The 17,116-nt window shown below is 45.1% G+C and overlaps 1 protein-coding gene across 2 annotated transcripts in view; it reads left to right on the forward strand.

Annotated features, from left to right (window-relative positions):
• Nucleotides 1-17,116, forward strand: part of FAM120C (family with sequence similarity 120 member C) — a 113,386-nt gene that overhangs the window by 80,763 nt on the left and 15,507 nt on the right. For both annotated transcript variants that reach the window (XM_062184469.1, XM_062184470.1), the window contains exon 11: nucleotides 13,128-13,242. In XM_062184469.1, coding sequence (XP_062040453.1) covers nucleotides 13,128-13,242 — 115 coding nt within the window. The remainder of the gene's footprint in view (nucleotides 1-13,127; nucleotides 13,243-17,116) is intronic.

Genomic DNA, 17,116 nt, shown 5'->3' on the forward strand with positions numbered 1-17,116 from the left:
GAACTCCATCCAGGTGTCCCACATGAGTAGCAAGGGCCCAAGCACTTGGGCCATCTTGTGTTGCCTCCCCAGGTGCATTAGCAGGGAACTGGATGAGAAGTGGAGCAGCTGGGACTCTAATTGGTGCTCTGATGGGATCACTATTGCAGGCAGTGGTTAACTTGCTGTGCCACAACACTGGCCCTCCCATCACTTCTTCAGTAAATCTGAAAATGCTGTCCTTCCTTTGATGTCCTGGTTGTTCTCTGTGGCCAAGGCAAGCACAAGGCACCAGCTTTCAGCCATCTTGGACTCTTTCTTTGGTATTTTCTTCTTACTCATTCGTATCTCTTTCTTTTTGTTAGAAGAACTCTTTTCTCCTTATAAGGAGTCTGGTGGAGATAAGGTCTCCCCGCTTTTGTTTCTCTTTGTCTGTCCCTTGTCTCTATAGGATACCTTTTCTGGGAACAGTGTTCTTGGCTGCTAATTTGGTTTGTTGTTGTTGTTGTTGTTTTTTTTTTTTTTGACAGGCAGAGTTAGAGAGAGTTAGACAGAGAGAGAGAGAGACAGAGAGAAAGGTCTTCCTTTGCCGTTGGTTCACCCCTCAAATGGCCGCTACGGCCAGTGCACTGTGCCTATCTGAAGCCAGGAGCCAGTCGCTTCCTCCTGGTCTCCCATGCGGGTGCAGGGCCCAAGCACTTGGGCCATCCTCCAATGCCTTCCTGGGCCACAGCAGAGAGCTGGCCTGGAAGAGGGGCAACTGGGACAGAATCCGGCGCCCCAACCGGGACTAGAACCTGGTGTGCCGGCACCGCAGGCAAGTAAGCCGCGATGCCGGCCTGCTAATTTGTTTTCTATCCACACTGTGAACGTCTCATCTCACTTGCTTCAGGCCCGGAAGATCTCTTCTGCAAATGCTGCTGTTAAGTACACTGGGATATCTTTATTTGTTACTTCTTTCATCCTACAGACTTCAGGATCCTCTCTTGAGCTTGGAGAGCTTGATTGTAGTATGTCTCGGGGTAGACTTGGTTAACTTGAATATAACTAATGATCTCTGACCTTCCTGTACCTGGATAGTTAGAGCTTTCTCTACTTTGGGGAAGTTTTCTGCTATTGTCTCTTTGAATATCCTTTCTACCCCTATGGCATTCTGAAGTCTTCCTTGAACCTGAATAATTCAAATATTTCCTCTTTTCATGTTGTGGAAAGTTCCCATAAGCTGTCTTCACATCTCTTGGTTATTTTCTATTTTCTGCTCCAATTATGTATCTTCAGAGAAACAGCCTTTTTGCTCAGTGATTCTTTATTTAGTTTGTTCTATTCTGCTATTGATAGCTTATGAATTGCTTTTTTGTTTCACTTATTGTACTTTTCAGAGAATTAGTTTGATTTTATCTCTCTGCAAAGTCTCTTGTTTAGAATATTAAATCATTTCTGTGTTCTATGAGTTCATGGCATTTGAAAATGTATGTTTCTTTTTTTTAAGATTTATTTATTTACTTGAAGGAGTTACACAGAGAGAAAAGGAGAGGCAGAGAGAGAGAGAGAGAGGTCCTCATCTGTTGGTTCACTCCCCAATTGGCCGCAATGGCCAGAGTCATGCCGATCCAATGCCAGGAGCCAAGAGCTTCTTCCGGGTCTCCCATGTGGGTGCAAGGGGCCCAAGGATTTGGGCCGTCTTCTATTGCTTTCCCAGGCAGAGAGCTGGATCGGAAGTGGAGCAGCTGGGTCTCGAACAGGCACCCATATGGGATGCCGGCACTGCAGGCAGTGGCTTTACCCACTATGCCACAGCGCTGGCCTCAAAAATGTGTGTTTCTAGCTGGTCAGTTTCTGGCATTTTATTCATTAAGTGAAGTCATAGGTTGTTGAGAGTTATTGACACTTACTGGTGTTTATCATCATCTACACATGTGCAGGATTGGTTGTGGTAACTTTGCTTCGTGGCTGTCCTTCCAGAAATTCGAAGTAGTTGTTTATTTTATATTTTTTAACTTATTTATTTATTTGAAAGGCAGAGTTACAGAGAGAGAGAGAGAGAGAGAGAGAGAGAGAGAGGTCTTCCATCTGCTGGTTCATTCCCCAGATATCACAATGGCTGGAATTGTGCTGTTCTGAAGCCAGGAGCCAGGAGCTTCTTCCAGGTCTCCCACATGGGTGCAGGGGCCCAAGGACTTGGGCCATCTTCTACTGCTTTCCGAGGCCTCAGCAGAGAGCTGGATCAGAAGTGGAGCAGCTGGGACACAAACTGGTACTCATATGGGATGCCGGCACCACAGGTAGAAGCTTAGCCCACTGTGCCACAGTGCTGGCAAATAGTTGTTTATTTTCTCCCAGCCTGAGGATACTTTTGCTATTTGAACACTGAATGGTACCCTAAGTTGAGGTTTACTGGAGGCGCATTGTTGGTGTGTCTTCGCTATTTCAGTCCTAGAAGATGCCCTGAGTTCAGCTTTGCCCCAAATTTGCTGTTGATGTGTTGTTCAGATTGAATTTGGGAGGTGTCTAAAAAGTGGTCATCCATCCCTGCAAATATAGTCCTATGGCCACCAATGCTGCAATATTGGTTCATATCCGGAGCCCATAACCTGCTGAGACCAGTTCAGCATGAGGGATAGGACCAAAAGCAAACACTGATATGTTCTGTCAGCTGCTCGTGTGCACTCATAAACTGAGAGTGCTCCCACAAACCACAGGTTATGCTACCTGGAATATAGGATTAATCAACTGGGCCTGTGGGGCACCAACTGGCACGGGGGCAAATTGAGAGGCTTTGTCCTTAGGCACTGGCTTGGATACAGACACCATCTGAATCTGCCAAGCACTGGATTTTTTGAGCATGGCACTGAGTTCCACAACACCATCCTGTGGTTCTTTGCTGCCTGCCCAAGGTTGGTGTTCGAGTAATAAAGGCCAACTGTTGGCCTCCCGGATTGGCACTAAGCTGGGTCACACCTGGGTTTCACAGTCACCACACCCTTCATAGTCTCCAGGGTGCCCATCAGGCCCATGTGAGGCTGGTGGTGCTACACAGTGAGATGAATCTGTCTCAGAGAGAGAGAGAGAGAGAGAGAGAGAGAGAGATCCTCCATCTACTAGTTCACTCCCCAGATGGCCACAAAGACCAGAGCTGCACTGATCCAAAGCCAGGAGCCAGGAGCTTCTTCCAGTTCTCCCACGCGGGTGCAGGAGCCCCAGCACTTGGGCCATCTGCCACTGCTTTCCTAGGCCATAGCAGAGAGCTGGATCTGAAGTGGAGCAGCCGAGACTTGAGCTAGTGCCCATATGGGATGCCGGCACTGCAAGCAGCAGCTTTACCCGCCATGCCACAGTGCCGGCCCCTCTTTAATGCATCTTTTCTTCTTGTTATACTAAAGTCAGCCAATGTGGTCTCTCACTTGGCTTGGCTTGTAAAGGTGACCTCTCCTCATAAGGGGTGTGTTGGCCCTATTAAACACAAAAATGTATTATCAGATCGCATTATAAGACCTTGGAAATACTTGTTAAAATATGCCAAAGGAAGCATCACAAATCAGTGTTCAAGAGATGAATTAAAAAAAAATACATTATTTTGTTTGTTTCAAAGGTAGAGTTAGGAAGAGACAGAAAGAGAGGTCTTCTGTCCACTGCTTCACTCTCCAAACAGCCGCAACAGTTGCAGCTAGGCCAAGCCAAAGCCAAGAGACAGGAGTTTTACCAAGTCTCCCACGTGGGTTTAGGGGCCCAAGCATGTGGGCCATCTTCCACTGCTTTCCCAGGCCATCAGCAGGGAGCTGGATTGGAAGTAGAGCAGCTGAAACTCAAACTGGCCTGCAGGCAGCAGCTCAATCCTCTGTGCTACAACACCAGCCCCCTAGAGATGAATTTTTTAAATAGTTATGGCTTAGAGAATTGGATTCGTACTGGGGAGAAAGCCTCCATTTAGAGCATTGTCTCATATACATTCCAGATGGATTGATTGTAGAGATAAGGGTTTTAGAAAAGGTAAAAGAGGCTGGCACCATGGCTCAATAGGCTAATCCTCCACCTGCAGCGCCGGCACACCGGGTTCTAGTCCCGGTTGGGGCGCCGGATTCTGTCCCAGTTGCCCCTCTTCCAGGCCAGCTCTCTGCTATGGCCCGGGAAGGCAGTGGAGGATGGCCCAAGTGCTTGGGCCCTGCACCTGCATGGGAGACCAGGAGAAGCACCTGGCTCCTGGCTTCGGATCAGCACAATGTGCCGTCCGCAGCAGCCATTGGAGGGTGAACCAACGGCAAAAAGGAAGACCTTTCTCTCTGTCTCTCTCTCTCACTGTCCACTCTGCCTGTCAAAAAAAAAAAAAGGCAAAAGAATAAAAAACTTCCCAATGATTTAATTGACCTTGGGATAGGAATGGGATTTTTAAAATGAAAATAAGCCTCAAAGCTGGGGCATTGTCAGAAACTGTAGCAGTCTCTATGGCAATCAGGAAAGGCCAACACTTCAGTTGCTCGTGGCTGCAATACGCCAAGCTGAAAACTTGACTGGGAGAGCTGGGCAACAAAGTAGTCTTAGGGGACCGTGATGCACTCTCACATATTCCTGAGAATCTAGAAAACTGCATGCATCCTCAGGAGAAACCGGACAGTAGCCTGGATACATATTCATACCTTGCTGAACATGAGGCCTTGTACCAGGTAAAAGTAGAAACCAGGCACACTTGTAAACAGCCTGGATTTTTAATCCATGCCTCGATATATACATATATCCCCTTGAAGTCTTAATGCTCAAGGTGTTTGTGCACAACTTTGACCAATCATTGGCTAACTAAAAAGATATGCTATGTAAGGAAGATGCTTAATAAACATGTACAGAGCAGTTAAAAATCTGAGCAGGCACGTTAGTGGCCACATAAATCAGGCAAGACAGACTTTTCTCCAATGTTAGTATGAATGAGTCACTAAACAAACAAAAGGGCATGAAACCTATAAATCTAACCATATTAGTAATTACACCAACTATACATGAATTGAGCACTCTAAAATAAAAGGAAGATATCATTGGGCTCAGCACTGTGGCATAGTGGGCTAAGCCACCTCCTGCAGTGCCGGCATCCCATATGGGCGCTGGTTCAAGTCCTAGGTGCTCCACTTCTGATCCAGCTCTCTGCTAATGCACCTGGGAAAGCAGCTGAGGATGGGCGAAGTCCTTGAGACCCTGCACCCATGTTGGAGACCCAGAAGAAGCTCCTGGCTGCTGGCTTCTGCTTTACCCAGCCCTGGCCGTTGCGGCCATCTGGGGAGTGAGCCAGCAGATGGCTGTTTCTGCAACTCTGACTTTCAAATAAATAAGTAAATCCTTAAGAAAATTGTGATGATAGTTGCACAGCTCTATAAATTTACTAAAAATAATTAAATTATGACATAATGGATGAATTTTATGAACTATACCATTAAAAAGCTTCTTTAAGGTAGGTTTCAGTGTATATTAAAATTATTCCTGGGGCCAGCACTGTGGCACATAGTAGGTTAAGCCTCCACCTGCGGCAATGGTATCCCATATAGGTGATGGTTCAAGTCCCAGCTGCTTCTCTTCTGATCCAGCTCTCTGCTATGGCCTGGGAAAGCAATGGAGGATGGTCCATATGCTTGGGCTCCTGCACCCATGTGAGAGACACAGAAGATGCTCCGGCCATTGTGGCCATTTGGGGAGTGAACCAGTGGATGGAAGACCTCTCTGTCTGTGGCCCTGCCTCTCAAATAAATAAATAAATCTTTAAAAAATTATTGCAATGGAGTGGGCATTGTATGTAGTGCAGTAGGTTGGCTGGCACTTGAAATGCTCATACCCTGTCTCAGAGTAACTCCTACCTCCTCTGCATCCGATACAGCTTCTTGCTAATGCACCTAGGTGGCAGCTGATGATGGCCCAAGTATTTGAGCTCCTGCCACCTACATGAGAGACCTCAATGGAGTTCGTGGCTCCTGGATTTGACTTGGCCCTAGCCCTGATGATTGTACCCATTTAGGGAATGAACCAGTGAATGGAAGATCGATCTCTTTCTCTAACTCTGCTCTTCAAATAAATAAATGAATCTTTAAAAACATAAATAAATAAACAAATAAATAAATAGTTGGGGCCAGTGTTGTGGCAAAGCACTTTAAGCAGTAGCCTGCAATGCCAACACCCCACATGAGTGCTGGTTTGAGGCCTGGTTGTTCCATTTCAGATTCAGCTCCCTGCTACTGCACCTAAGAAAGTACTAGAAGATGCCCTAAGTGCTTGGGCCCTGCCACCCATGTGGGGGACCTGGATGGAATTCGTGGCTCCTGGCTTTGGTCTGGACCAGCCCTAGCTGTTGCAGCCATTGGGAGAGTGACCAGCAGATTGAAGATCATATTTTTTTTCTCTCTCTCTCACGTACTCTCATTTTTCCTTTCAATTAAATATAATAAATCTTTAAAAATAAATATTTTAAACTCAATTGTGTTGATACTTGCACAGATTTGTAAATTTACTAAAAATTCTGGCACACTTATAATGGATTAATTTTATGAATTATACCTCAATAAAACTTTTTTTAAAAAAGATTTATTTATTTGAAAGTTGTCATTAAATCTTCCATTTGCTGGTTCACTCCTCAAATGGCCATAACAGCCGGGGCTGGGCCAGGCCAAATCCAGGAGACTAGAACACCATTCAGATCTCCCACGGAGGTGTGGGGGCCCAAGGAATTGGGCCATCTTCCACTGCATTCCCAGACCATTAGCAGGGAGCTGGATAGCAACTGGAGTATCCGGGATATGAACCGGTGTCCATATGGGGTGTGGGCATTGCAATTGGCAGCTTTACCTGCTGGCCCCTCAATAAAGCTTTCAGGTAGGTTTCAGTGTATGTTAATTATTCCAAAGGAGCCATCCTTGTGGGACACCCATATCAGAGGTGTCAGTATTGAAGATTCTTTTACTTGAAAGGCAGAGTTACAGAGAGAGGGGAGAGGGAGAAGGAGAGACAGAGAGAGATCCTGTGGTGTCCCCCCAAATGGCCGCAATAGCCGAAACTGGGCCAGACCAAAGCCAGGAGCCAGGAGCTTAATCCAGGTCTCCCACACGGGTTCAGGGGCCCAAGCATTTGGGCCATCTCCCGCTGCTTTCCCAGACATATTAGCAGGGATCAAAAGTGAAGCAGTCAGGAATCAAACCGGCGCTCATATGGTTTGCCGGTATCACAGGTAGTAGCTCAACCCACCACGCCACAGTGCTGGCCCCTACTGTCAGTATTATAAAGATAGCACTTCAGATTGTCTGAAACAGAGGTGCAGACAGACCAGGAAAATGAACTGATATGTTTGTGATTGTCATAGATCCGTTACAGAACTACGTGTTTGGAAAAGATATGTAACCTTGCCATTAACAATCAATGACAAATTTTAATACTGAGATGCCTATTTTTTTGCCCACTGTATCCTTAAAGATCAGTAATAATCCTTGGTAACATACTGCTAGGAGATGGGGCATGAATTCTCCCAAGCTGGCCTGGAAAATAATTTTTCTGTATTTATTTAAGATCTTTAAAATGAGGGGAACCTTTGGCCTGATAATTCTACACTGGGAGTCTAGTCTGAGGGAATGAATAATCAGAAATGTAGACAAGATTTAATATGTGAATAAGTTTATAGTGTTAGTTATAAAAGAAAATGTATAGACAGCTTAGAACTATTTAAGTAAATTGATATACTCAATGAACATGCGGTCATTAAAAACCGCATTTTTAAAAAGTACTTAATACAAAGTTCTCAGAGTATAGTCTTGAGTGAAAAAAAGCCAGATGCAATATTCTATACATACAATGAAGGAGAAAGAAATTGAGGTGTGAGATGCTAAAAAGAAACAAACTCTAAGCAATCATAACTTTCGTTATAACCTGAATAATTTGATTATGTGTTATTTCATTTTTCAGTTTTTTCCTTTTTTTCCGTTTTAAGATTTTCTGAATGAGAATGAATTTGGACTTTTGTTACCAGAATAAAATTGTAAATATTATTTAAAATTGAAAAAAATTGAGGACAGACATTGTGGCATAGCTGGTTAAGCTGCCACTTTTAATGCCTGCAACCCGTATTGGAGAGCTGCTCCACTTCTGATCCAGGTCTGTGCTAATCCAGTAAATGATGGCCCAAGTGCTTTGTTTGGGGTCTTAAGCCTGAGACTGGCCCCTGACCAGCAGGGGGCAGTACAATCATTCCCTGACAAGGCAAACGCGCGAGGTAAGGTCAATGGGTCAAGCACACCACAACAAGCACCTGTGAGTTCTGTCGAAGCAGGAACCACTTTATTGAGGAAGCGTACAGGCTTATAAAGCTTATGAAGGACATGCGCAGTAGAGGAGCCAATTAGCGAAAAGGTCACGCAGGCACTGGTGGACCATGCACAGGGGCACCTTAAGCAAGGTATAGGGATCACGCACTGTCCATGTATCCGGAACTACGCGCAGTTTAACCATAGTGGCCACAGACACGCCCCCTGATCATCTGCCAGGCGCCATGTTGTTAGGGACTATTTTATGCAATGCCCAATAGTGCTTGGGACCCTGCCACCCATGCGGGAAACCTGGATGGAGTTCTTGGCTCCTAGCTTTAGCCTGTTGCACCCTTAACTATTTTGGCCATTTGGGAGTAAACTAGCAGATGGAAGATATTCTCTCTCTCTCTCTCTCTCTCTCTCCCTCATTCTCTCTCTCTCTCTCTCTCTTTCACTCTCTCTCTCTTTCTCTCCCTCCCTCCCTCTGACTTTCAATAAATATTTTTAAAAAATGAAGTTGAGGGGCCAGCATTGTGGCAAAGCCACTGCCTGTGATGTTGGCATTCCATATGGGTGCCAGTTGGCGTCCTGCTGCTCCACTTCTGATCCAGCTCCATTCTAGTGGTCTGGGGAAAGCAGTGGGAGATAGCCCAAGTGCTTGGGACCCTGCCACCCATGTACAAGACCCAGATGAAGCTCTTGGCTTCCGTCTTCAGCTTGGGCCAGCTCCTGCCAATGAGGCCATCTTGGGGATGAACCAGCAGATGAAAAATCTCTGTCTCTCCATGTCTCTCTGTAATTCTTTCAAGTTTATAAATAAATCTTTTTTTTTTAAAAAGATGTTACATAAAAGGGGAAACTACTAAATATTAAAGCATATCTAAAACTTAAGTTAGTATGGGTCTGATGTGAGAAATAAGCATAAAGTGAGTAGGATAGAAACAAATCTTTGTATATATGAGAGTTTAAAATATGATTGAAGGAGATCTTTACCAAATAGTAAAGGAAGGCTTTTAGCATAGTTGAAAGAGTTACAAATGGTGATCAAGAATGTCTGCTGTTTGGCCGGTGCTGTGGCTCAATAGGCTAATCCTCCGCATTGCGGCACCGGCACACCAGGTTCTAGTGCCGGTCATGGCACTGGATTCTGTCCCGGTTGCCCCTCTTCCAGGCCAGCTCTCTGCTGTGGCCAGGGAGTGCAGTGGAGGATGGACCAAGTGCTTGGGCCCTGCACCCCATGGGAGACCAGGAGAAGCACCTGGCTCCTGCCTTCGGATCAGCAGGGTGCGCCGGCCACAGTGCGCCAGCCACGGCGGCCATTGGAGGGTGAACCAACGGCAAAGGAAGACCTTTCTCTCTGTCTCTCTCTCTCTCTCTCTGTCCACTCTGCCTGTCAAAAAAAAAAAAAAAAGAATGTCTGCTGAGCCATTACTTTTTCTCTTTTGCTTATCATAAACTTTGGAGATGTAGGTAGTATTATGCCATTCTAGAGATGAACAAACTAAATCCCCTAGAGGTTAAAGCAATTGCCCAGAATCACAGAAAAGGAGTAGTGGCACCTGGGTTAGAACTAAGTTTGCCTCCAAGTTTGTATTCTTTTCCACTACATTCTGTGTATATGAAGTTCCTGGCAATGTATCTAAAATATCAGAGGCATTTAGGAAATGTTATTCACATGAGTAACTTATAGTTTGCCAAATAGAATAGAATATACTTATATATGATGTTATAATAATATAACTATTAATAGTGATGATAAAGATGCTATCTTGTTGAGATGAAGGAAATTCCTTGGGAAATAAGCAATGATGTAATTTTCCCAGAGAAAATCCCTAATGAAATCATATACTTCGAAGCACCAATCATTACTGATTGATTTAATTGTTATTTAGTGCTATCCCATTTCTGAGCCCTTCAGTCCTCTGAGTCATTGTACCGAATACTCTGTATCTCATGATTCATTCATTCATGACTAGCTGAATAGCAGAATAGCAGTATCAGGCCAAATATGAAGCTAACATTCCTGGGTAGTCTCTGGGCATGGACTGATTTGCTCAGCAAACATTTGTTGAGCACCCACTCTGTACTTTCTAAGCCTGAGGGATATGTAAAGTTGCAAGTTAACATGAAAGTATATACCAAACCAAACAAAAAGCTCCAATTCTTAGTAAATTAAATGCCCCAGCCTGAGGCCGGCGCTGTGGTGTAGTGGATAAAGCCACCATCTGCAGTGCTGGTTCGAGACCTGGCTGCTCCACTTCTAATGCAGCTCTCTGCTATGGCCTGGGAAAGCAGTAGAAGATGGCCCAGGTCCTTGGGCCCCTGCACCCTCATGGGAAACCCAGAGGAAGCTCCTGGCTCCTGGCTTTGGATTGGCTCAGCTCCAGCCATTGCGGCCATTTAGGGAGAGAACCAACGGAAGGAAGACTTCTCTCTCTCTCTCTCTCTCTCTCTCTCTCTCTCTCTCTCTGCCTCTCTGTAACTCTGCCTTTCAAATAACATAAATAATTCTTTTTTTTTAAATGTTCCTTCCTCTATGGCACTCTCTGATTCCTTCAGGCACATGACCACTCTCTCCTTAGAGCACCCAGAACAATCTGTATAAACATACCCCTTGTGTTGTTTTAGTCTTTCTGTAAACTTGACTCCTTTAAGGAGCTCCTGTAGGCCAGTCTTTCTTCCACAGTAGGAAGGACATGACTGATATGATTGTGCTTTGGAGGAGTTGTTATTGTTGAGGTTTGTTTTGTTTTTCTTCTGTTTGTTTTGACATGGCCTGACTGCTGCATTCAGTCACTCAGACAATAAACATTTACTGATAACTACTGAAATGTCATGTACTATGCTAAGATAGTTCATGATAAGTATGGAATTTCAAACAAGAACAAACAATTTCATACAAGTTTCCATACCTCACGGGAACTCACACCGGGACTTGAAAAGAATATGTTGGCTTTGTACGACATCAGTCAAGCATTTAAACCTCTCTGTCTGTAACTCGACCTTTCAAATAAATAAATAAAAATCTTTAAAAAAATAAAGAAGCAGTGGGGCTTGTTGGCATTTCCAGACTCATCCTAGAACTCAGAGAAATAATAATTGGTCTTGAAAGTTATGGTTATAAGACTACCCATGCTGTTGCGATCATTCCAAGGGAGAAAATGGGAGCTCAGAGAAGTTTCTAGGTCACACAGCTAGTGAATGGCAAGTTACTGATTCTAAGCCAGGCTGTCTGGCGGCAGAATCCAAGCCCTCTCTAGGGTACCACACTTCCTATTTGTAGTAGTAACTGGACTGGAGTCTCCAGGAACCCACCTCATGTGCCACTCAGAAGACACAATCCCTTGCTTCAAATGCCAGTGTCTGAAATCATTCATAGCTCCAATAATTATATATGATCATTATGTTGTGGGCCATCAGTTAGCTAAGGATACAGACTTTGTATTTCTCATCCCCTCTCCCTCTCTTACTTCCTCCCTCTCTTTTGTCCCCTCCTCCCTTCTCTCCTGCCCTCCCTTCTTCTCCCTGTCTTTTCCTTTCTTCTGATTTCTGTATTCTTAGTTTCTAGAACAGTGTGGCATATTTAGTTTCTGAACATGCAAGTACTCACCAGTGAATACCTATTTATTTACTTAGTGGATTTTCTGTCTTAGAGAATGGCCCCATCCCACCCAACCACGTGCCCAAGCCTCAATTCCAAGAGACTTTGACTCTTCCCTTCTCATCACTCCCTTCTCATAAAGCCTGTCACCAAGTCTTATGAATTTATCTCCTTTATAGGTCTTATCCTTGTCCCTGGTCCTGCTCATCCCCTTAGCCAGTACATTTGTTCAGTCCCTCTTTGACCTCAATTTGCTGCTGTTGCCTCCCAACTGGTATCCATGCCTCCTGTCTCTTCTCCTCTGAGCCAGGAAGTATCAAACCAGTCTATATCACTCTTCTGAGAATCTTTAAATATTTACCTACAATTTCAGGATTCAGGTGGAAATTCCATAATCCTGTTTTGACATCCTTCATTAACTAGCCTACTTTCTTTTTTTTTCTCTCTCTCTTTTTTTTTAATTTTTTGACAGGCCGAGTGGACAGTGAGAGAGAGAGAGAGAGACAGGGAGAAAGGTCTTCCTTTTCTGTTGGTTCACCCTCCAATGGCCGCCGCGGCCGGTGTGCTGGGGCTGGCGCATCGCGCTGATCCGAAGGCAGGAGCTAGGTGCTTCTCCTGGTCTCCCATGCGGGTGCAGGGCCCAGGCACTTGGGCCATCCTCCACTGCACTCCCGGGCCACAGCAGAGAGCTGGCCTGGAAGAGGGGCAACCGGGATAGAATCCGGCGCCCTGACCGGGACTAGAACCTGGTGTGCCGGTGCCACAAGTGGAGGGTTAGCCTATTGAGCCACGGCGCCAGCTGAACTAGCCTACTTTCTAATCTCACCTCTTGTCACACCAAACATGCTTCCAGTAATATGGGACCTGGTACACTGTGCTGAGCCAAAGTTCCATGCCTTCACACATACTCTCCCTTAACCTAGAACATTCCTTCCTCACCTTTTTTTTCTCACTAAATCCTATAGACCTTTTCAAACTCAGCTCCTACTGACTTTGGTCAGTATGCCTCCCCTTACACTTAAAAGTCATGGCCCTCTTATGTGCTCTCATAGACTCCTCTGCCTTACCCCATCTTGGTATTTAGCATGAGGTCCAGGCACTGATGTATCTGCCTATCTCATTTACCACCATGACTGCAATGTAACCACAGGTAATAATTTTACTTCACTCAGTTGAAATTGTCAAAACCTAGCCTAAAATCTGACCTGCTTCAGGTTCTTAGCTCAGTATTTGTGACATGAATAAGTGAGCTTTTGTGGCCTAATGATGATGCTTTTCTTTTCTAGGTACATGATTCAGTGGCCTGGTGGCCGAATCCTGCATCGCCATGAGCTCGACACCTTCCTTGCCCAGGCAGTGTCAACCCAGCTTTACGAACCAGATCAACTCCAAGAACTCAAGGTAAGTTGATCAACCCTCATTTATATTCTTTATTTTGTGAGCTCATGGGTCTACTTTAGGAGTTTTTTTTTTTTCTGGAGCTGAGGAGAAGAGTAAGTTCTACAGCTACATGTATGATTTACTTTAGCTAAATATTTATGTCTGTTAATGAAACCAAGAGGCACCTGATAGATTGTCCCATAATGATGGGTGGAAATGGACAGAAAAGATGGATATCATGCAAGACAAATAAATCATGGCCCATAGACTCCAGGAAGGTTTCTGTTCTTACAAGGGTCCTTGTCCTAATGTCTCCTGCTTGTCTCTAAGTAAATGATCACAGTGCCTCCTTTAATAATCCATGCTGGGTATTAAGAGAAAATATAAGAAAGCATAAGGAAGAAAATAAATCTGTCATGTGGTAGAAGGCAGTAGAACACAGTGGTAAACAAATATGCATAGATTTTAAATTTTTGTACCAAAATAAACTTTTCATTTTTTTCTACAAATACTTTGAAGTACCCTTGCAGAATGGTGGGCTCTGAACCCAGACTACCTTGGATTTGAATCCTGGCTTCATGACCTCCTAGCTATGTGACCTTGGGCAGGTTACTTAACTGCTTTAGCTTCATTGTCCTTACTTGTAGGATTGAGAGTAGTAAGAAAAATAATCCATTCCTTGCATATTTTAAGTACTTAGTACTCAATAAATATTAGCTATTAATGCAGGACACTCCTCCCCTGACTTTAGCTAGTAGCCAAGTTGCTTTGAGGCCCTAATAAGACTTGCAAAATCTTAATTTATGTGAAGTCAACTAAGGGAAAGATAAAATAGTACTAGACAAATAGTGAGTGGTTCCTCTCTGCAGTAAATGTACTATTGCTTGGTCCTAGAGCAGCTATTGATTCCAGACCACACCAAGGAGGGGCCCTAAAATACTTTCTTTTTTTCTTAATTTTTTTTTTTGACAGGCAGAGTGGACAGTGAGAGAGAGAGAGAGACAGAGAGAAAGGTCTTCCTTTGCCGTTGGTTCACCCTCTAATGGCCGCCGCGGTAGCGGGCTGCGGCCGGCGCACCGCGCTGTTCCAAAGGCAGGAGCCAGGTGCTTATCCTGGTCTCCCATGGGGTGCAGGGCCCAAGAACTTGGGCCATCCTCCACTGCACTCCCTGGCCACAGCAGAGAGCTGGCCTGGAAGAGGGGCAACCGGGACAGGATCGGTGCCCCGACCGGGACTAGAACCCGGTGTGCCGGCGCCGCAAGGCGGAGGATTAGCCTATTGAGCCACGGCGCCGGCCCTAAAATACTTTCTTATTGAAGCATCAGTACCTGCTGCAGGACCAATTTCAGATAACCACCGTGGAGGAAACATCAGTGTTTTCTTCCAGACTCTTGTCATGTATTTCTTACACAGTTGAAATATTGTTTGTATAATTGTGTACACCCGGCCCTCTGTACCTGTGAGTTCCACATCCACAAATTCATCCAACCCTGGATCAGAATTACTCAGGGAAAAAAACTGCATCTTGGGATGGGTGTTGTGGCACAGCAGGTTAAGCTATCACTTGGAATGCCTACATCCTATTATCAAAGTGCCTGATTTGAGTCCCAGCTCTGCTTCTGATCCAGCTTCCTGCTATTGCACATCCTGGGAGGCAGCAGATGATGGATCAAGTACTTGAGTTCTTTTTTTTTTTTTTTTGACAGGCAGAGTGGATAGTGAGAGAGAGAGACAGAGAGAAAGGTCTTCCTTTTTGCCGTAGGTTCACCCTCCAATGGCTGCTGCGGCCGGCGCATCTCGCTGATCCGAAGCCAGGAGCCAGGTGCTTCTCCTGGTCTCCCATGCGGGTGTAGGGCCCAAGCACTTGGACCATCCTCCACTGCCTTCCCGGGCCATAGCAGAGAGCTGGCCTGGAAGAGGGGCAACCAGGATAGAATCCGGCACCCCAACCGGGACTAGAGCCCGGTGTGCCAGTGCCGCAAGGCGGAGGATTAGCCTGTTAAGCCATGGCGCCGGCAAGTACTTGAGTTCTTGCCACCCACATGAGAGACCTAGATGGAGTTTCAGGCTCCTGGTCCAGCCATGGCTGTTGCAGGCATTTAGGAGATGGACCAGCAAAGGAAGATTGTGTGTGTGTGTATGTGTGTGTATGCCTCTCTCTCTCACTGTCTTACTCACTCTGCCTTTCAAATACATTGTTTTTAACAATGGTGTCTGTACTGAACATATACAGACTTCTTTTATCATTATTCCCTAAACAATACAATAAAATGACTACTAACATAGCATTTACGTTGTGTTAGAAATAATACAGTAATTTGGAGATGATCTAAAGGGTATGGGAGAGGGCCAGCGCCGTGGCTCACTTGGTTAATCCTCCGCCTGTGGTGCTGGCATCCCATATGGGCACCCGATTCTAGTCCCGGTTGCTCCTCTTCCAGTCCAGCTCTCTGCTGTGGCCCGGGAGGGCAGTGGAGGATGGCCCTAGAGCTTGGGCTCTGCACCCGCATGGGAGACCAGGAGGAAGCACCTGGCTCCTGGCTCCAGATTGGCGCGGCGCCGGCTGTAGCGGCCACTGGAGGGTGAACCAACGGAAGGAAGACCTTTCTCTCTGTCTCTCTCTCTCTCACTTTCTATAACTCTACCTGTCAAATAAATAAACTAAATAAATAAATAAAGGGTATGGGAGGATGTGCATAAGCTATATGCAAATACTATATCATGCTTTATAAGGGACTTGCGCATCAGTGAATTTTAATATCTAAGGAGGGGGTCTTGGAACCAAATCTTCTATCGGTACTGAAGGAAGACTGTATAACAGGTTTTTTTCCACTTAACATCACCTGTATTTTCTATGTCTCAAAAAATTTAGTAAAATCCTATCATATGGGTATATCATTTAGTTATTGTAAGATTGGCCATTTAGGTTGTTTCCTCTTTTCCCATGTAATATTATAATTAGCATCTTTATGCATAGAGCTTTATTTACATTTATGTTTCTTTAGAATAAATATTTTTCTACTACTTAAAAATATTTTTATTTATTTTATTTATTTGAGAGGCAGAGAGAGAGAGAGTTCCCATCTGCTGGTTTACTCCCCAAATGCCTAAAACAGCCAGGTCTGGGCTGAGGCCAAAGATTAGAACCAAGAAGTCAATCCAAGTCTCCCACTCAGGTGGCCATTACTGCTGTCACTGAGATTGTGCATTAGCAGGAATCTCCAGAGAGCAGAGCTGGGCATCGAAGCCAGGCACTCAGGGGACGCAGGGCTCCCAAGTGGCATCTTAACCGCTAGACCAAGCATCTGCTCTAGAATAGATTTTTTTTAAAAAAAAAAATTTACTTATTTATTTGAAAGTCAGAGTTACACAGAGAGAGAAGGAGAGGCAGAGAGAGAGAGACAGACAGACAGAGAGGTCTTCCATCCACTGGTTCACTCCCCAGTTGGCTGCAATGGCCAGAGCTACGCCATTCTGAAGCCAGGAGCCAGGAGCTTCTTCCAGGTCTCCCATGCAGGTGCAGGGGCCCAAGGGCTTGGGCCATCTTCTACTGCCTTCCCATGCCATAGCAGAGAACTGGATCGGAAGTGGAGCATCTGGGACTCAAACCACTGCCCATATGGGATGCCGGGACTGCAGGTGGCAGCTTTACCCTCCTACACCACAGCGCCAGCCCCTTGTCAGCTTTATGAGTGCCCATTTACTTTACTGCATACTCATCAATATTGAGTGTTATTTCAATCTTTGGTTTTTTAATTTTTCCTAATTTGACAGGCGGGAAAAAGGTATCTTCAATTCTTCTCTTTCTTTTACATCTCAGTATGATTTTTATTAATGAAGTTTCAGTTTCCATTCCTATCTTTAGGTGCGTCCTTATTTTACACAAATGAATATA

The sequence above is a fragment of the Lepus europaeus genome, chromosome X (assembly GCF_033115175.1).
Source record: "Lepus europaeus isolate LE1 chromosome X, mLepTim1.pri, whole genome shotgun sequence".
In the NCBI taxonomy this organism is placed as follows: domain Eukaryota; kingdom Metazoa; phylum Chordata; class Mammalia; order Lagomorpha; family Leporidae; genus Lepus; species Lepus europaeus.